At 37.8% G+C, this 22,064-nt stretch overlaps 1 protein-coding gene across 1 annotated transcript; it reads left to right on the top strand.

Annotated features, from left to right (window-relative positions):
- The first annotated feature begins 90 nt into the window (after positions 1-90).
- Positions 91-22,024, top strand: ccdc39 (coiled-coil domain containing 39). Its single transcript, XM_051912566.1, has 20 exons — positions 91-650; positions 983-1,102; positions 1,204-1,350; positions 1,979-2,137; positions 4,159-4,251; positions 4,375-4,503; positions 4,653-4,844; positions 8,345-8,448; positions 8,557-8,689; positions 9,470-9,664; positions 9,791-9,955; positions 10,581-10,718; positions 11,100-11,308; positions 11,606-11,729; positions 16,814-16,973; positions 17,607-17,713; positions 19,233-19,373; positions 20,034-20,213; positions 20,966-21,057; positions 21,226-22,024. The coding sequence occupies exons 1-20, from the start codon at positions 561-563 to the stop codon at positions 21,389-21,391; spliced, it is 2,844 nt and encodes a 947-aa protein (XP_051768526.1). The 5' UTR covers positions 91-560; the 3' UTR covers positions 21,392-22,024.
- The last annotated feature ends 40 nt before the right edge of the window (positions 22,025-22,064 follow it).

Genomic DNA, 22,064 nt, shown 5'->3' with positions numbered 1-22,064 from the left:
AGTCTAACTTCCTTTAATATGCCTTAAAATATTAAGGGATAGCTCATAAAAACTATCAAAAAAAAAAAAAAAAAGTGAAAATTCTGTCACCATTCACTCACCCTCATGTTGTTCCAAACCTTTATGACTTTAAATCTTTTGCGGGCGTATAAAATAAGATATAAACTCGCAATTCCGAGAAAAAAAAAAGTAACATTTTGCAATTCGGACCTTTTTTCCTCAGAATTGCGTGATATAAACTCGCAAAAAATCCTAAGAATTGGACTTTATAAGTTGCAATTGTCAGTTTAAATCTGTTGAAATCTCGCGTTTATATCTTAACCTGAGATAAAGAATCACAAATTCATAATTAAAATAGTATTTCTGCTGTATTAGGCTACTTCTCAAAAGAGAAGCGTTTGGCGTCACCTATAGGTTGAATGCGGCATATTGATAGTTAGCGTCGTTGCTATGAAACGAATCTTGAAAACACAACGATAAGCCACTGCATTCGTAAACGTGTGATAATCTCATCGAGCCGTTTGTGTTTTGATCCTGAACGTCTCTGAAAACAGATCAAAATGTCTAACGCTCTGTTAGCAGAGGTTGGCTGGGACGCGGGTTTCGCCCTCCCTGTAGCTAATGCAGAGAATAAAGCATTAGAGGAGGAGGTGAGTGATAAGTTTATCTGCTAAATGACATTATTCACAGACAAGGCTTAGACTAAGCCAGGAATAGGCCTTAGTTCAATTAGGACATTTAAGTAGCTTTTATAAACGTACCCTAGAAAAAAAACTGGTGTGCATCTTGAGACAAAACAATGGCACTGACATATATGTCAGTACAAGTTGCTTTCAGTTAAAACAGCACCAACATGCATTTTATTCTAGGACTAGCTTAAGCCTTTTCTGTGAAACAGGGGGTATATGTCTGAATAAATGATTTTTAAGAGAGGTGTGTGTGTGTCCCTAAATGTAATTTCATTTTTTTCTTCTCTCTACAGCTTCAAAGGAAGCAAAAGGAGCAATTAAATCTTGAGAACAAACTGAATAAATACAAAGATGTTATAAATGCTTTGACTGAACATCTCAAAAATCTGAAACAAGAGCTTTCTCACACTCAGGTACGAGATAATTGTCAAGGAAAACTCTTCCTGTATTTTCTTGTTTTGAACAGTAAGATTGAATGTGTAATGTTTGAGTGGGATTGTTTGCATATGTTCAGGCTTTGTGCAAAGCCAGAGAGAAGGAGACTGAATCTGAGGAGCATTTCAGAGCCCTGGCGGAGCGAGAGGCAGGCCGGTTGAAGCAGGAGATCACTGAGCTGGAGAATGAACTAAAAACACTGAATGAGAAGAAGAACGCACAAGAGGTTACAGCTGACTCGTACCCTATCCATATTACACGACCCTGTGCTTATGCATTAACAGTGTCAAAGCAATAGAAAGAAACTATCGTTCATTGGTGTCTCACAAACTACAAATGTATACAAACATGTTTACACACACTACAGTTCAAAAGTCGGGGGTCTTTGGTATTTGGCAAGCACCCATTAAACTGATCAAAAGTGACAGACATTTATGATGTTGCAAAAGATTTATATTTCAAGTAAATCATGTTCTTTTGAACTTTCTGTTTATTAAAGATCCATAAAAAAGTATCACTGTTTCCACTAAAATAAATATTTTCAACACTGATAATAAGAGATTTTCTTGAGCACCAAATCAGCATATTAGAATGATTTCCAAAGGATCATGTGACACTGAAGACTGGAGAAATGATGCTGAAAATTCAGCTTTGCCATAACAGGAATAAATTATATTTTAAAATATATTAATAAAGAAAACAGTTATTTTAAATTGTAATATTATTTCATAGTATTACTGTTTATACTGTAAATGCAGCTTCGTCAAAAACTTCATACACTGAGCTTTTCAAATACTTTTATTTTATTACAAAGGAACATAATCCTAATGTAATTCTGTCAATCATATACACAGAACAGCATCTTTAAAGCCACTCAGAAGCTTGAGGAACTGAAGAGTCAGCTGAACTGGGATCAGCAGACCCTGGAGGCCTGGCTGCAGGAATCAGCACACAAGGATGAAGACACCATGGCCATCATCAAGTACGCCAAGCAAGATGAGAGCAGGATTCGAGTAAGTCTGTTGTAAAAGCGGCAGGATTAGCTGTTTGTGTTGGGTCACTTTGTAAGCCTCATGGTAAACACTATTAAGCTGTCATAAGGAAAATGTAAAAGATTGTCTTGCACAAAGTGTCACTGCTTTATTCACTTCAAGCAGCTATATTATAATATTTTAAAGGGTCGAATGCATTTGCAGCACTCAACTGTCAGACCAAAAATATGAGACTGCCAAGTAACAATGTAGTGTTTATGAATCTCACAAATCCTGGCAAGAACATATTTGTATCATATCTCACCCTAAAAGAACAAGTGAGCACACTTGATTGACAGTTGAGAACAACCCCCCCACACATACACACAGTCACACTCATGCTATAGTCATGCATGAAGCAAAATAACTTAAAAATAACTAAATATGTAACAAAAATAACTCCAAAATGGAGAAGCCATGTGTGGAAAAACTAAGTATACCTCATGATTCAATAGCTTGTAGAACCATAGCAGCAATAACTTGAACTAATCATTTTCTGTGTGATTTTATTAGTCTCTCACATTGAATTTTGGCCCATTCTTCTTTACAGCTTTGCTTCAGTTCATTGAGGTTTGCGGGCATTTGTTTATGCACAGTTCTCTGAAGGTCCCGCCACAGTATTTCAATCGGGTTGAGGTCTGGACTTTGACTGGGCCATTGTAACACCTTGATTCTTTTCTTTTTCAGCCATTCTGTTATACAGTAGATTTGCTGGTGTGGTTGAGATCGTTGTCCTGTTGCATGACCCAATTTCGACCAAGCTTAAGCTGTCGGACAGATGGCCTCACATTTGATTTGACTCTAAAATACTTTGGTATGCAGAGGAGTTCATGGTCGACACAATGATTGCATGGTGCCCAGGTCCTGTGGCTGCAAAACAAGCCCAAATCATCACCTCTTTATCTTTGTGCTTGACAGTTGGTATGAGGTGTTTGTGCTGATACGCTGTGCTTGGTTTTCGCCAAACGTGGCGCTGTGCATTCTGGCCAAACGCCTCCACTTTGGTTTCATCTGTCCAACTTCTGTTCCAGAAGTCATGTGGGTTGTTCAGCCATGCTGCCATGTTCTTTTTAAGGAGGCAACCATTCCAAACAAGCCAAACGTGTTGAGCTTTTTTAAAATATTGCTATCATAAACTTTAACAATTAACATGCTAACTGAGACCTCTGAGATGCCTGAGATGTCGCTTTTGGGTTTTTTGCAATTTCTCTGAGCAGTACACGGTCTGATCTTGAGGTGAATTTGCTGGGACGTCCACTCCTAGGAAAATTGGCAACTGTCTTGAATGTTTTCCACTTGTGAATAATCTTCCACACTGTAGAATGATGGACTTCAAATTGTTTGGATCTTGCCAGATAGATGAGCAGGAACAGTTGATTCTCAAAGATCATTCCTGATGTCTTTCTACCCGAATACGTCGCACCAGCAAACTGCCAAAACTTGGCTGCTATTTACCATCTTAATTCCTATGGAAGCAGGAAGGGTGTACTATTTTGGGCCAGTTTTTGTTAAATAAATAATGACATGGTGTGATATGTTATGTGTTGTTGTTCGGTTGTATTTTATACCTAATTTTAAGACCTGCTAAGGAACAGATGATTTTTTTTATGTCCCGATACATAAAGCATAGAATTCAAAGAGGGTGTACTTTCTTTTTCACATAAGTATGTGATAAACACACACATACACACACACACACACACATATATATATATATATTCACATATTATTTTTTTTGTATTTTACATTATATATTATAGTTTTTTATTTAGTTTTAGTTTCTAGTTTTAATTTATTTTTGTTATTTGTTAATTTATTTAATTATATTTGTTATTTTAATTTTATTTAAGTACTATTACAATGTGACATCTTTCATGAGATTCACTCACTTGTATGGGAAGTATTTTAGAAATGCTTGGAAAGCAGTATGCTAAGCTATAGTTTTTATTGCAGAATAACTGCCATGTCTGGGCTGAGATAATATCTGCTGTCTTTTAAATCAGGAGCTGACACTGAACATTGAGAAGTTGACACTTGAAGCCAACCAGAAAAGAAAGACCTTGAACAGTGAAATCACTGAATCAGGTACAGCACAGGTAATGGATGCTTTTCTGTGCTCCCTCACATTTCTTAGTTGTCAGAGGACATTTTTTTATGCTTTTAGCATGCCATCACATAGGATTTGGTCTTAGCAAATGCACTTGTATTTTGGGATCCAGATCGCTTTGGACAAAACAGCCGAAAGCTTTCGTCAGGCTCACATTGAGAGGCAAGAGATGATCAACCAGTGGGAGAACACTATTGAACAAATGAGGAAAAGAGACCAGGAGATACAGCAGTGTGCCATGGTAACCTGAAGATGGCGCTCTTTTAATATTAAAACATCATTAAATGCACAGTGTTTCTGTAGATGCAAACATATATATTTTCTTAATATTTTTTCTTAACTAATTCAGAAGATGGTTTATACAACTTTGTAAATCGTTTGATCTTCTAGTTGCAAGCAGAGGTGAACCAAGTGATAAGAGAGAAGAATGATTTGATCAAGGAGAGGAAGGACTTCATGGAGCGTGAGATAGAGAACAATAAAGAGCTGGAGAGGAACATAGGCACAACTGAACGTCAGGCACTTCGACTCAGACAGCAGCTCCAGGAAGAGGAGAGGAATCACAGACGTCTGCAGGATGAGGTGAGTCCACTGCGGTGTCCCAACATTGGGGTGCTTCTCATTTTCTAAAATGTGTATCCTCGTTTCATTGCTCCTCTGTCCTCAAGTCTGACCCAGAGACCGATCAAAGTCCACCGTGATGAAAGGCGCATCATTTGTCAAAATGCACCGTGAGCTGGCAAGGATCTAGTACAGTGGTTCTCAACATGGGGACCAGGGCCCACTAGGGGGCCTCAACAAACTTCCAAGGGGGCTTCAAGTTGACTTAAATAAAATTATTTAAAATAAGACAAAACAAGCATTTAAATAAGCTAAAACAACAAAAATCAAGTTATTTCATAAGGATTAAATTAAGCAAAGTTCAGAGCTAATCGAGGATTTGTTGATCTGGGTTTTATTTTAAATCGAGTTGTGTTGCACCACTTAATTTTAAACACTGATTAACAAATCAGGGATTAGAATTCTAACCTGTGGTTAAAACCTGCATTTACGATTAATTTTCTCCACCAGGATGGATTCGCCATTGTACCAAATTAAACAGCAAATTGACCACCAGAAACTCTCTCTCTGACATAAGTAGCTCTTGCCGATAAAGGAAATAAACTTGTAAAATATCAGCTGTCTTTATAAACTGTACAGAGAGGCCATTACTGATCAAGCAAGCAATGAAAACATTGTGGCAGCGCGTGCAGATTTCATAAGCCTGTAAATATATTTATAGTATCAATTAATGGTGTAATATGGCAGCATATCATATGGCAAAACAACCGAGATAAGAAAAAACAACTGGCATGATTCGCGGAGTGATCTCTGCTCTTGACAGTGCCGTTTGATCGCTGCCCGGCAGCCATGAAAAATGAGAGGCGCGGCAGCGAACACTGGAGCTCACCTCAAAAAGCATTGGGTTACTATGTATATACCACAGTAGATGAATGTGGTTATAATTATGGAAATTATAAAAATACCATGGTACCATTACTGGTACAGCCACAGTACATCTTTGTAAGGGCAGTGATTTTTTTCATGTTATTCAAATGCAAATATATACAGTGCTCAGCGTAAATGAGTACACCCCCTTTGATAAGTAACATTTTAAACAATATCTCAATGAACACAAAAACAATTTCCAAAATGTTGACAAGACTAAGTTTAATATAACATCTGTTTAACTTATAACAAAGTAACAGTAGCTATAGTATTCTGACTGATAAGTAAAGCTTTGCTGATCTTCTTGTAGCCGTCACCTTTCTGGTGTAAAGAAATTATATTCTTTCTCAGGTCTTGTGACATTTCTCTTCCATGTGGCGCCATTGCTGACAGTATGAAATGAGAAGGGGTTTTAACACCCTTTTATAGTCAACTGTCTGCTGGACACCTGTGTAATGAATAATTAGACTCACCTGTGCTTGAATTCTTGTCAAATTAGACATTTGTAGTCTAAAATGTAGCTTTGCTCCAGAGACTTTCAGTAGGGTGTACTCATTTTTGCATCACCCTAATTTGAGTAAAACTGAAAATTTTGTTCTCTAAGTTATATTATTAACCTTACTTTCATGTTATAAGTTAAACAGATGTTATATTAAACTTAGTCTTGTCAGCATTTTGGAAATGATTTTTGTGTTCATTGAGATATTGTTTAAAATGTTACTTTTCAAAGGGGGTGTACTCATTTACGCTGAGCACTGTATACACATTAGAAAAATGAAATATATATATTTGACATGAAAGAATGAAAAAATGATAACATTTTATTAACTATTTATTTATTATTAAATTAATTAATTTATTAAATTATTTTCTGATTAAATTAATTAATCAAATGCAAAAGTCTTAGGCCACCATTAGATGTTGTTTTAGCAATGGTATAATGCTTTAATTATGATCATGATCACCTGAGGATTTGTAGTGCATTTTCTATATTATTATTGAGAGTGAGTGAAATTGTTACACTGACGAAGGCGAAGAGCCGAAACGTTTGCCAACTTATCTCCTGTGTACCATGATTAAAGTATGGTATAATGACCATATATAATTATTTCTCAGTCTCTTTATTAGAATATAACCAGAAAATACAGGAAATTTGTATGCAGTATTAAAAAACAGAAGTGATTTTCTTCTTTGAGAAACTGGAAAAAGTCCAAGAGGTCACACTAAATACTGATTTTTGCTTAAAGAAACTTTCTGTTTGTATCTTAATAAAGAGACAGAAAAATAAATATGGGTGGTCATTAAAACATTTATAAAACAACAAAGCTGGTGGTGGCCTAAGACTTTTGCACAGCACTGTATATACAATTAGCCATTTTCTCTACCCGGTGTCATTAGTGTTACAAGGTCTCAGGTGTGAATGGGGAGCAGGTGTGTTAAATTTGATGTTATCACTCTCACTCTCTCATACTGGTCACTGGAAGTTCAACATGGCACCTCATGGCAAAGGATCTGAAAAAAGAATTGTTGCTCTACATAAAGATGGCATAGGCTATAAGAAGATTGCTAAGACCCTGAAACTGAAAACACGGTCAGCCTGTCAGTGCTCAGAATATACGCCGCACACTCCATCAAATTGGTCTGCATGGCTGTCGTCCCAGAAGGAAGCCTCTTCTAAAGATGATGCACAAGAAAGCCTGCAAACAGTTTGCTGAAGACAAGCAGACTAAGGACATGGATTACTGGAACCATGTCCTGTGGTCTGATGAGACCAAGATAAACTTATTTGGTTCAGATGGTTTCAAGCGTGTGTGGCGGCAACCAGGTGAGGAGTACAAAGACAAGTGTGTCTTGCCTACAGTCAAGCATGGTGGTGGGAGTGTCATGGTCTGGGGCTGCATGAGTGCTGCCGGCACTGGGGAGCTACAGTTCATTGAGGGAACCATAAAGCAGAAGCAGAGCATGACTCCCCCCCTTCGGAGACTGGGCCGCAGGGCAGTATTCCAACATGATAACGACCCTAAACACTCCTCCAAGACGACCACTGCCTTGCTTGCTAAAGAATGTCTTCAGACCTAAACCCTATTGAGCATTTGTGGGGCATCCTCAAACGGAAGGTGGAGGAGCGTAAGGTCTCTAACATCCACCAGCTCCGTGATGTCGTCATGGAAGAAGACTCCAGTGACAACCTGTGAAGCTCTGGTGAACTCCATCCCCAAGAGAGTTAAGGCAGTGCTGGAAAATAATTTGTGGCCACACAAAATATTGACACTTTGGGCCCAATTTGGACATTTTCACTTAGGGGTGTACTAACTTTTGTGGCCAGCGGTTTAGACATTAATGGCTGTGTGTTGAGTTATTTTGAGGGGACAGCAAATTTACACTGTTATACAAGCTGTACACTCACTACTTTACATTGAAGCAAAGTGTAATTTCTTCAGTGTTGTCACATGAAAAGATATAATAAAATATTTACAAAAATGTGAAGGGTTTACTCACTTCTGTGAGATACTGTATATATGCATATATATATATATATATATATATATATATGAATTTGGCTAAACTAATCGAATGTGGTGTTTTGCTTTCAGGTGGAGGTTCTGAAGGGAACTTTAGACCGAACAGCCACAGATGTGGAGACCACCAGATCTCAGTTAACCAGCATGAAAAAGAACATTCAGGACAAAACAGCAAAGTAATGCTTTTAATTTTCTCAGACGACTGCTCAGTCTTATAGTTCACAGCAAATTCATAGCGAATAGCAAATTTATTGTAGTGATATATACAGGATCTTTTGATGTAGGGTTGAAGAAGTAAAGCTGCATAATGCTGCTCTGAAGGAGAAGCTGCAAGTGGTGATGGAGGCGGTGTTGGATGGTGAAGAGCAAGCAGCACAGATGGAGCAACTGCACAAAGAACAGGAACAGAACATCAAAGTGAGTTTGACTCCTTTGACTCCTTTTGACTTCACAGCAATTCACTGGTATTCTGGGCATCAGGCACCTTTTGTTTTGCACTAAAAATCTATATGGCTTAAAAGTCAGAGGGGGATGAATGTTGTATTGTCACTTCTCTTCTCTCTCTCTCTCTCTCTCTCTCCTCAGTTTTAGTTTTTTATTATTTCCAGTAATTTTAGTGCATCAACTTAAACATATTTTAGTTTCAAATTTTCATTTAAAGTGTTTCAGCCCATATTTATATTTTATATAACCTTTATTTCAATTAATAAAACTGTTTTTAATAGTTCTAGTTGACGATAGTAACCCTAGACCACAGTTTTGGAAAAAGAACATGACACATGATGGACTGCCATGGCCAATAACCCATAAATGTCAGATTTTAAATTCTGTGCTATTTTGTCAATAAGTAAATAAAACACTAAAAACTAAAACAAATTTCAGCATCACAACATTATAATGCACAGTATGGAAGATGGATATTCATTTAGAGATTTAGTAAACATTACATTTAACAGTGCTATTAAATTATTAGTGTTATTAAAATATTAAGTTCAAGTGAGTGTTATATGTAAAAGTAGAAAGAACAATTAAATATCCAATATCAACCCATACCTATATTATTTTAAATTATTATTTTTAAATGATTTGTTAAGCCTGTTTGTGATTGACTTGTTAATGAAAGTTATTATAATGTGTTACCTTTACCTGTATTTAGATTAATAAAGCATTAATGCATGTCTTCTGATGTGTGTGTAGGAGATCGATGCTCAGCTGCTCCGGCAGAGAGAGCTCATGTTCAGAAAGAGTCAAGAGTTGCAAGGGCTGCGTGAAAAGGAGAAGAACATCACAGCTGAGATCTGCGCCACTCGGGCCGCTCTCTTCAACCTGAACAGCAGACTCAGCAAACTGGACCAGAACTTTCTCCAACAGCAGATGATTATCTCCAACCAGGCAAGAGAACAAGAGTCTCTGTAAACGAATAGATGTCATCTAGTTAAATTTGTCGGCACACAAGCAGGGCGGTTGTTTCCTAGAAGCTGACAGATGACTCGAGTGTTGTTCTTTTGTTTGGTCTAGGACTTTCAGATCCAGATGCTGGAGAGGAAGACTTTACACTTGCAGGGGAAGGTGAACACAGAGGAGAAGAAAGCTCTGGAGAAGAAGGCTTCTGATCTGGCTGAAGCTCTCGAGGAGAAGAAGAGGACGGCCGCCACCCTCAACACACAGCTAAAGAAACTCCAGGTGAGAGTGTGTGTCTCTGTTGTTACATTGATTTCTCAGAGCTCCCCTTAGGTTTGGAGAACAGCTGTTTTCTGTAGGCACACAGGTCTGATTCATAGGTGACATGTCATAAACATGTTTATTGACTGATTACTGATTTCTGTTTTTTTGCATTCTGCCCATGAGGTATTACAGTTAAAAATGAAACAATGCACCTTATTTCTGTTTCTCTCAATCTTACATTTCCTGCTCCTGTATGCAATATAAATATCTAGTTCAGTCATGAAACTCTAGAGGGCGCAGGCTGATAGCTCCTTTACATGCGATCTGCAAGCAGTCACATCATTACTGCATGACACAAGCTGACTGGCCTCTGCTGATCCTGCAGCCAATGAGATTGCTTGCTCAACATTTAAATAGTTTAGTTCAGTGTTTGCTGTAGGGTAGTTCTGCAGCACGCTATCAGATTTCCTCTGAAACCCTCCACCTCCCCCAGCTCCACCTGCCTAGATCTGCTACGGGATTTATGTTTGTCTATTTATGCAGCAGTAGCATATCTTACATGATATATATATATATATATATATATATTCTTTTAATTTGTTTTTGGACCTTTGGATGTTTTTAATGTTGCATATATTCTCAGGATGATATCCGCTGCATTAAGAAAGACGCAGAGAAGAGCGAAGCAGAGAAGAGAGATCTGACCTCCAAGATCCAGGAGATGGAACTCTTCATTGACACCTCTGAGAAAGACCAGAAAAAACTCAGGCTCAAAAAACAGGTCAATAACTTAATTGTCCATCACTGATAAATAGATCTGTTATCTGTACCAACAGATTTTTTTTTTTCAGCAAATGCCACAGAATTTCACTAAATTTAAACAGTCAACATTCATAAATTTCTACACATTCCCTACTTGCCAGTTTGTTTATTAAATACAGTATTACTCATTTAACACATTTAATGGAATTTCTATTCCACAGATTTTCCCCAACCATCAGCACTTGCTATCAGCTCAACTGATAAAATTTTAAATACATTATTGATCTATTGTGGATAACTTAATCTGTCAAAGCATTTTATAAAATATCAGCAGTAAACAATGGTAGAGAACAAAAGACATTTGCTCTATTGTACTCGTGTGGATGTCTCCTTATATCAGGACACCATGGTGGAGAAAGGTCTCCTGAAGATGGAGGTGCAGCGGCTGAGAGACCTGCTGTATGACAGAGCAGATGGAGTACTGACTCTGGAGAAGAGACGTCTGCAGCTGCAAGCGGCCATGAAAGAAAGAGAGGAGGAGATCCGTGTGCACCGAGAGATGCTCGTTAAACAGGTCAAGCTCACTGAACAAGAGAGACAAGGGCTCAGGTAAAAACACGCTAGCCAATGTAACATGAAATCGGTAAATGAAAATGATTTCATTTTTTAGTGTGGCTTAGAAGATAAATTTATACTACATTACATATATAAAAATTTAAATAAATTAATAGCATGATTTATTATTGATGTTTTTATTTTAATATGTTCAGATCGTAATTGTATCATTCGTATGCTATATAAATTACTACTGTTCATAAAAACAGAAAAAAAGTATAAGTTGATGTGCACTGATGTCATATACAGTATTTGATTCAGCACTTTTCTGCACTCTGTTGATTGTGTTAGTACTGCGGTGAACGAGAGAATGTTCAAAATTGACAAGATGAGGAAGAGGTATGAGATCCTGACTGTTGCCATGGCTGCACCAGAGGGAGAGGAGGAGAAATCCCAGGCCTACTTCATCATAAAGGTATCATACCACTATTTTTTTAATATAGTTTTATTGGCCACGTTCACACAGCAGCAGAATACGGTTGTCAGTCGTGTTTTTGAGTACTTAATACAGTTACTTTCACACACAGTACAGTTATTTATGGGAGTGACAACCGCATTTTATAACCAAACTCACACCTGTAAATTTTCAGGACTCACAACCACATTCTCAGAAAACTCACGCTGTGTGAATGGAACTGCACTGGACAGCTAGTTATCTGTCACATCATACAGTGCAAAAGAGATGCTCTGCTAAGGGGTTTTGTGTGTGGTTTTGCTATCTGTGACTTACAGCGACAGAGATATGAGCTTTTTGTCATCTGAAGGTTCTTGATCCTGTCACTGTTCTCCACCGGAGCCGCTCCCATCAGTTTTGTGTTCTATGTGCAACTCAAATGCTGTGTCATGCGCAAGACGCTGCAGATGCGAGTGCAGTGGTTAAATGCATCCGGCTAGCTTGTGTTTAGGTTTGCATCGAAGCTTCTGTCGGTTGATGAAGATTTGACAGATGAACTCGCGGCTCAATTGGGCTCTTGTCATGTCAAAAGTGTCAAGACTTTTCAGTTTTATGGATGTCGCCATCTTTGATATTACTTTGGTCACTGTTACCATGGTTACTGGTAAGAGAATACAGGCTTGACTCTTGTTGCACGTTCATACAGACAGTATTCCAGACTTTACAGTAAGTTGCTGTGTGAATGAGATATTTCGAAACTCATACCTGTAAGTAAATGCGGTTGTCAGTCCCAAAAATTGACAGTGTGAACACAGCCATTGATTTTTAAAAAAGAAAGAGTTACAGGAACAGAAGAGAGAGAAAAGAAAAGACAGCACAAACAGGGTACAACATATTGCATGCATCTTAAAGGCCACCACATTAGGGCCACACAAGAGAGGAATGCTAAAACGTCTCAGGTTACGCATGTAACCATGGTTCCCTGAGAAGGAGAATGAGACACTGCGTCCTCTAGAGCAGTGGTTCTCAAACCTGTCCTGGGGACCCCCCACCACTGCACATTTTGTATGTCTCCCTCATCAGACACACCCAATTCAACTCTTGCAGTCTCTACTAATGAGCTGATGACTTGATTTAGGTGCTCTAGAGGATACTATGGGGAACGCCTCCAGTGTGACCGGTGTCTGAAGCACGTGTTTAAATGCGACAATGTCATTGGCCAACAACAGTCCATGACGTCAATGCCGATGCGACTGTGAGTATAAAAGGGCACCTGTATTAGACGTCATCAACTTCTTTGTCTAAAGGAGACATAGACAGGCAGGCCCGATGCATGGCAGTGAGATGCAGTGTCTCGTTCCCCTTCTCAGGGAACATGCATAACCTTAGACATTCTCTTTCGAATGGGAACTCGCACTGCATCCTTTAGAGAACACTATGGGGAACAAATGCCCCCTCCGCCATGCTGAGAGAATGACTGCCTAATTGCCTGTGACAAGCACAAACAAGGACTCAGCCGACTTACAGTAGATGCTGGAGTCAGATTCCCTTACTTAGGTCCACAGAACTGTCAGTAAAACCGTTCCCTACGGCCACTACTCAAGCTCCAAGCCCTAAGACGGGCAGAGCTCAAGGTCTGGTAATGTCAGCCTCTACTCCAGACATTATCTTTAGAAATACTGGCACAGGGAAACAATGGTTCCCTCGCCTCTCACTCGTGACCTAAGGGAGCTGCCTACTTAAGAAACCCGCCATTAAGGGGAGGCATCAACCTTATAAGGATTACACGAACAGAGCTTTTCATTGAGAAATCCTCACAGTGCACGCATTCAGCTCTCTCAAGAACTAAACACACGTGCTCCTCACTCATGCACAAAGCGCACCAGATGCACAAGCTTCCTGCAGACGCTTGTCAGAGTGTTTCTTCTTGATATTTACATTTACACATACGCGAACAAAGGGATCCTGAAGACAAAAGAAATTGATGACATCTAATACAGGTGCCCTTTTATACTCACGGTCACACCAGTAGTGACGTCACAGACTGTCGTTTTAACACATGCTTCAAACACTGGTCACGCTGGAGGCGTGTATCCTCTAGAGGACTCAGTGTGAGTTCCTATTCGAAAGGGAACAGGTACAAGGCATACTGACACTGTTCATTAACAGTCACTAATTAGCTTTTTTAAATTAATATAAATAAGTTTAACCAAGCTGGGGGCCACACAAGGGAGTCCAAGAGAATGTAGAAAAACATTAGCCGCTTTTCCACTGTCGGGCCAGTGTGAGCCAGGGCTTTCAGCGGGCCAGGCTAGGCTAATAGCCCCGGACTTGTAGCATCGAGCCCAAAATCACACTGCATTTCCACCGTCGGGCCAGAAGCTCCGCAGCGCTTCACTAAAACCCGCCCGTAACACGCCTCTCTGGAACAACGTCACACAAACCCGTCATTTCACAAACAAATGGAAGTTTTATCAGAAAAATAATCAGAAAGAAATCACTGGAAACTAGCTAGATCGTGAAGTGAACATGATAAAAGCAGGCGTTTGTTGGCATTTTGTTGTTTACTTAAAAATTTAAAAACCCAAGCATCGATGTTTTACCAAACAAATTAATCATAATGAATTAATTTGTGTCAAGATTAAACATTAGTCACAGAAATAAAGTGGTATTTACTGTTATTTCACAAAAGAAAGAGGACACACGTACTTATTCAGTCACATCTGTTTCTGTTTATTTGTAGTCATAGTTGTATGTTTACATCACATTTACAAAGAATGATAATTTCTACAGATTTTTCACCAAAAATACGACCTGAGGAGCTTTAGCACTCTCTCCAGTGACAGAGAAACAGAGGAATCCCGAAAAACTGGAGTTGCTTTATTTTATGAAATATGCAGAGCTAAATATGGATATCAGACAGTCCGTTGAGAGACGAGACGTGCTGACAGATAAAATAAATACATGATTGTGATAGCCTAAGTATATGATTTGTCTGATTTCTTCAAGCCATCGTATTTACCATGTTTACTATGGTAATAGCGCGCATAGTCTTGGTGATCAGAATCCACGTCGGATTTCAAACACTTGCTGCTGTCTGAAAGTGAGTTTTGAGCTAAAATTTAAGTCTTTAATACTGATGTTACCTGGTAACCTACATGTAATCATCCATGGCGCCTCCGTCTCCACACACAGATAAACTCCACTTTTGTTCGTAACCACTCCCTCAAGCCCGAGCTGGGCCGCTTTGGACCAAGGTATTCGGCGGGCCGAAAAACCCTGGCTGCTGGCCCCGAGGAAGCCCCGACGAGGCACAATCAAGCCCCGGAAGTGACAGTGGAAACGCGACTGGCCCTGCCACGCACTAGAACGCCCGCTTTAGGCCCGACAGTGGAAACGCGGCTAATGTCTTAGGGAAAGTGCAACGTTAGCTGGAACATAGGCAAGAAAAAGAGAGCTCTCACTTCCCTTTATGATAGAGCTTAGTCATTCCATGTGAATCATTTTAACAATTTCCCTGTGCCACGGACTCACAGTAGGAGGCTTAGCCTTAATGCGCTGGGGCCGGTTGCATAAACTGCTAAGATTAGTCTTACAAGTTAGTCATCAATTTTTTTTCTTTAAAGGGGTGGGGGGGTATCACACACAGTTTCTGCCAATCTCATGTTAATCTTGAGTACCTATAGAGTAGTAGTACATCATTCATATCTCCGAAAAGTCTTTAGTTTTATCATATTTATAAAAGATACATACGCTCTACCCTTTCCGAAAACAGCCGAGCGCCTGGAGGCGTGCCGTGTGAGCGGAGCTAAAGAGTGACGAGCATGCGCAGCTTTTGCGTAGCTATCAAGGGTCAGCTAAACAAATGTATTTAAACACACACAATACACCATCGCATTATCCATGGATAACTTTTGAATCACTATAATGAATATAATGTATAGTGAATGATGAATAGTGAATTTATGAATTCACTACGTTCGTGTTGTTTACATATAATATGCATTATATGGCGCCTGTTGCCAACAAAACAGACATTTGATGCAGTTTTACTCACCACCTGCGGTTCTGACTCATGACTGGGATCATTATTGCTGTGACCACTCCAGTTTCCACTTTCAGTTTCAAACGATCTGTAAATCCAGCGTAGAACCGGGCCTTGTTTATGAAACCATAAGCGCCGATCCTGAGGGCTCTGAGCAGCCACAAAAAACACGAGATATTCTCCATTCATTTTAACCAATAAAAAAGTGATTGCAACTATCAGTTTCTATGGTTATTTTAATAACAAAAATCGAGAGAGCGTCAATGTAATGCGTGAGCACAAATCTCTCAGCTCCACTTAATGCTGGGTTCTTAAGGTTTTCTTTCCCTCACAACCAAAAAAACAATTCTTTGGTGACATTGTTGATTTCGTGGTCTAAAAACAAAGTGACAAATCTTTCTTAAAAAAAGTCCTGTGCAATGCTGCCGCCGACTTCCGTAAAGCCTAACGAAGCATGTTGATGGGCGTGCTCTTGCTCTCTCACTCTGGTCGATGTGCGTGCGTGCATCCTTCCGGGAGAAGTGCCCATACAAGGAATTCCTACCTATATTCAGCAAGGAAGCATTAAAGAGATAAAAAGTGACAACAAAAACATTATAATGTTACAAAAGATTTCTATTTCAAATAAATGCTGTTCTTTTGAATTCTTTATGCATTAAAGAACCCTGATAAAAATGTATTGTGCTTTCCAAAAATATAAAGCAGCACAACTGTTTTCAACATTGGTAATAATAAGAAATATTCCTTGAGCACAAAATCATTAAGCATATTAGAATGATTTCTGAAGTATCATGTGACATGGGGTAATGATACTGAAAATTCAGCTTTGACATCACAGGAATAAATTACATTTTAAAACTTTAAAATGCAAAACAGTTATTTTAAACTATAATACTATTTCACAATATTACTGTTTTTGCTGTGTATTGTTGTTTGTAGCTTTGGTGAGCTTTTGAAAGAAGTATCTTTCAAAGGGTATCTTTCAAAGAAGGGTCTTTACATTTAAAGCATTCCCAAATCCAGACCACAATATCTAATAAATTCTGGACTTTTTATAAAGGCAGCTCAAGAGAAAGAAGAACTCCAGCGTCAGGGAGATGATTTGGATGCCAAAATCCGCAAGGCAGAGAAAGAGATCCACGCTTTGGAGAACACCCTGCATGTTGTTAACAACTGCAATACAACCTACCGCAAAGCCCTGACCAAAGTCACGGAGTCCAGTAGGTATTTCGGTTGCACTTTATTTTACAGTATTTGCACTTACGTGTTCCTCACAGTGTACTTACCTAAGAAAGTGCTGGGTAATATAAGGTAACTACATGGGTTAAGGTTAGGTTTAGTGGTAGGTTCAGGGTTAGTATATAGCTATTACCCAGTTATTGTAATTACTATAATAAGTACGTAGTATGTACATGGGAACAGGACTGTAAAATAAAGTGCTACCAGTATTTCTATATTAAACTCATTGATTACTCCAAAACAAGTGTTTCTGAGTCATTCTCATTGCCAGCTTTTAAAAACATTCTTCGTCGCTTATGCCACCACATTCCTACAATGCATTGTTATGTGATTCTAATTTTAAAGTCGTCTGTTAAGTTTGTTTGCTTACCCGAAGAATGAGGAAAATAAGGGCTGTAGCTATGCATGAGTAACACTGATATTAATGTACATGTTACTTATACATATGTTATCAGATTAAATATATTCAGTTTAAGCGATACCTACAAGCAAACGTCACTTGTTTGTGGTATAGATACTGTGCAGGTTTCATTTGGCATGTAAACAATATCTGGAACGTTGCAGTGTATATAATCAAACAGAATGTTGTTAAGCAGTACACCATCTCGCTATAGGTCCTGCACACCAGGAGAAACTGAAGCTGGAGGAGCAGAGACGAGCAGCTGAGGACAAGTACAAATTTAAGAAACGGCAAATCCGAGAACTGCAGGAGGATGTTGAAGTAAATATATGTGTTGACTTAAACATTCTTCTAGACAGACAATGCGGGAAAAAAACTAAATTTATATAAATATGTGAAGTATAATCTCTCATGATACAGAAATGTAATTCTTAACATTAGTTAATTAAATATAGATATATATATGATCTGAGCAGGTTTGTTAAAGAAAAAAGGGCTAAAATTCAGTTATCTTTTCAGAGGGAGAAAATGTCTATCATAAAACACACTGTTCAAGCTCAGGCCTCAAGCTCAAGTAAAAACTAATAATGTCATATAGGAAATTTGTCCACCCTGTTACATGAAATTTTTGTAATGCAATGTGTAACTTGGTGGACCTTAACAGGGTGGATGTTTTAATTTTACGAAGCCCGTTACTAGCTAGGAAAGAACAACATGCTAGCAAAAGATTAACATTTAGGAAGAATTTTAATAGATTTAGAAAATCTATTTTAAAAAATAAAAAATAAAGAAACATTTTCATGTCCAGTGTAAATGGACACAACAATATTTATATAAGGACAAGGAAAAGGGTTCTTTCCTGATAAAAAAAATAATAATAATATGGAAGAGAGGTGAGTGTTGATGCCAAAATTTGGCACTATCTGTCTGGATACCTTTCTCCAAGTAGAATTAAAACATATGTTATGATAGGGCCAAAACAAGTTTACATTAAGTCAAATATCATGTCATGAAAGTTGAATAACATTTTATGTAAAATATGCAGTATTGTTTCATGGGGACATAAAATCCACCAAACTGTAGGAATGACCCAATTAACATTAACCTAGATTATTACTGTAATCTAATACTATAATCTAGTAATCTAATTACTAAATATTGTAATGTTCATTGGGTTCATTGTTAGTTGATGATGCCTAATTTATCAATGTTAACATATAAAACTGAACTGCAATGTGAGTCACACTTCAATTTACAGTGTTCATGATTCCCTGTACTTGCATAAATAATTATGCTGGGGATAATTATGCTAAATAATACATGCCGGGGACCAGCAAACCAGCATCCATCATCCCATGTTGATCCCAGCATGCAGGTGACCAGCAATGTTAGATTTTTCAGCAGGTGTTGTGTCATTATTTACTAAAGTTGTTTATAGTTACACATAGTTCTTGTATATAGTTATTATTATTAGCATAGTAATTAATTACAGTGATTTGTAATAATATGTGTGACACAAACAATGGAAAAAGCGTTTCTGTGAAGTGTTATTAGAAGTTGTTAGCAGCATAAGAAAATGCACAGTACTACCTATAATTCAGAGTGTGTACTTTCACTTTAATATTTATGTTACTAGGTGACACAACAGTTAAAAAAAATTTTTTTTGTAAACCATCATTCACAGCAGGTCAAACAAGTTTCTGTAAACCTGCTCTGTAAAAAGTGAAAACATGTACCTTAAAGTTAATTAACTAGGTCAGCTTGATTCAGTAATGTTAAATAAAATGTTAAAACCAATGAATTTAGATGATAGCCATAAAGTACATTTATCACATTTCAGAGCATGTCCAGGACATTGGAGGGTCTTCTTCAAGAGGAAGCCGTTCAGAACGAGAGCATTGAGAGGACCCAAGCACATGTGCTCTCTCTCAACAAAGACATCCTCTCTCAGGAGGAGAAACTCAGTAGAGCCGTCAAACAGGTCTGACATATACCCTCACATAGCCTACAATTATCCAGCTTTATCTTTTTAGATTCATCTTACATTACAGAATCTAAAATGACTTTTCTTTTATAGTCACCTTTATTTATATAGCGCTTACAATACAGATTGTTTCAAAGCAGCTTCACAGTAATAAACAGGAAAATAACAGAGAAAATATTATAGGCTATTAAATGAGCTTTCTGCTCAACTTTCATATATTTGGTCACTGTTTGCTGTAGCAATTTGCAGCGAGCTTTTTGACACCCTCCACCTTCCCCAGCTCCACCTGTATAGATCTGCTATGGGTAATTCATGTATGCTATATTGTACAGCAGCAGCATGTCTTACTTGCTCACAGCAATGTGCTGTGTGTGTATTGGCAGTAGCAAGTCCTGTACTTGCTCTGCAGCAGCAGGAACGCAGCAGATCTATTAAGATATTAACATAAAATGACCAAACATATTAACATTGTCCTATCCATTAGAACCATTACAATGTCAAATACTCAGAGAGTTGTGATGACAGGAATATATTTATACGCATGTATAACTGGCCAGTAATGACCGATTATACCCATATTATTGTGATTATCCAACAGACAGATTGCCATCTAAAAAACGGCTGATCTCATAATCTTACCCTATTCTTGTCTCACAGTGTGCCAAATATACCAGGGAAATTCGGTCTGCTAAGAACACCAAAGAGAAGACGTTTGAGGAACGCGACATAGAGCTACGAGAACTCAGAGACTTAAATAAAAGCCTAAATAAGATGCTCCTAGAAGCCATAGAGGAGAATCCTGACCTGGCATCTGCATTACAGATACGTTTTATGCAGGTACAGTTTAACTGGAAAAAATTATCCATCCGGATCTATAAGTTACATGTCGTCATTGGTGAAAAAAATTAATTCATTAGAATTTTTGTCAAAGTGATACAAAGTGGTAGTAAGTACAAACAAGGATTGTATAGATTTGAATAGAAATTTCTGAAATTATTGTGATAAGTTGAAAGCAAATACACTACCGTTTAAAAGTTTAGGGTTTTTTTTTTTGTTTTTTTTTAAGAATTTAATACTTTTATTCAGAAAGTATGCTTTAAATTAAAAATGCATTAAGATAGTTCTATTTTAATTAAATGCTGTTCTTCTGTTCTTGTTTTTATTTCAACATTGATAATAATAAGAAATGTCTCTTGAGCAGCAAATCAGAATATTAGAATGATTTCTGAAGGATCATGTGACACTGAAGACTGGACTAATGATACTGAAAATTCAGCTTTGTCATCACAGCAATAAATTACATTTTACCACATATTAAATACAAAAAATTGAATTGTAAGTTTTTACTGTATTTTCAAATTGATCAAATTTTCATTGATCAAATAAATGCATCCTTGGTGAGCAAAAGAGACTTCTTTCAGAAACATTAAACAAATCTTACCAACCCCAAACGTTTGAACGGTAGTGTATTTTTGCATTTTTACAGTGTGCTCAATTATTAGAAGAATTCTTGTGAGATTATTTTAGTCATTGCTTGCTTTGTTACATTTAACTGTAATGGTTAATGTAGTTATGTGCCTCATTTGCAGGCTGGTCTGTCGCTGCCCTCTCCTGCTTCCACTCCTTCCAGCCGTCTGAGCTCAAAGATCAACTCAGCCCGCAGTTCTGCTTCATTCCATCGGTATTCACATAATCATGCTTTTATCTATTACGATTTATATTCCACATGTACGTCTGCTGCTATTACAGCATTATTTATCCAGTGAAGTGTGACCGTTTAAACCAGACAAATATGCATGACATGTGGAAAGTCCTGACGGTTGTCTTATGTGCCCCACATGCATATCAGATCCTCAAATCCATCGGCCAGCAGTAGTGCCAGAAGCCAATCTGTCCCGACCCCTCCAGTGAAGACAGTGGATCTGGGATTGGGCCTCTCCGTCACATCCCCGCAAGGATCTCGGCTACCCAGCGCTGACAGCAGCAGCAGGAGCAGCAAATGCAAGAGCCCTTAGACAGATCCAGACCCCAGTCTCTCTGAGGAACAGTGTGTCTCTGTCAACCAGGAAGTTATTGTTTTTAATTATACCACTGTTCTTGTTATTCAAGTTTTGCCTCAATGTTTAGTTTAGTCAATTCAATGTTATCTTTAAAATCATTTTAGCTGTTTAAATTTGACTTTTATCATTGTGTGTGTGTGTGGGTGTGTTTTTTTTTTTTTTTCCTAGAAATTAGTTATTACTTCAGATTACTTCAGGAAACATAGTTTGATTATATACTACCAGTAAAAGTTAATTATAGTTTACCGGTATTATATAATCATAGTTTGATTATATAATACCGGTAAAAAATAATAAAAATTTTTATATGTTTTTGAAAGAAGTCTCTTGTGCTCACCAAGGATGCATTTATTTTATATTTTGTATTTTGTATTTTTTTATATTAAAAATACAGCAAGAATAGCAAAATTGTGAAATAAAATTACAATTTAAAAGAACCGTTTTCTATTTTAATATATGGTAAAATGTTATTTATTCCTGTGATGGTAAAGCTGAATTTTCAGCATCATTACTCCAGTCCTCAGTGTCACATGATCCTTCAGAAATCATTCTAATATGCTGATTGCTGCTCAGTTATTATATTATTATTTATTGGTCCATCAATAATCAGCATATTAGAATGATTTCT

Source organism: Ctenopharyngodon idella, chromosome 2 (assembly GCF_019924925.1).
Source record: "Ctenopharyngodon idella isolate HZGC_01 chromosome 2, HZGC01, whole genome shotgun sequence".
Classification (NCBI taxonomy): Eukaryota; Metazoa; Chordata; class Actinopteri; order Cypriniformes; family Xenocyprididae; genus Ctenopharyngodon; species Ctenopharyngodon idella.
Note: the sequence above shows the minus strand (reverse complement) of the source record. Positions and strands in the feature narration are given on the sequence as shown.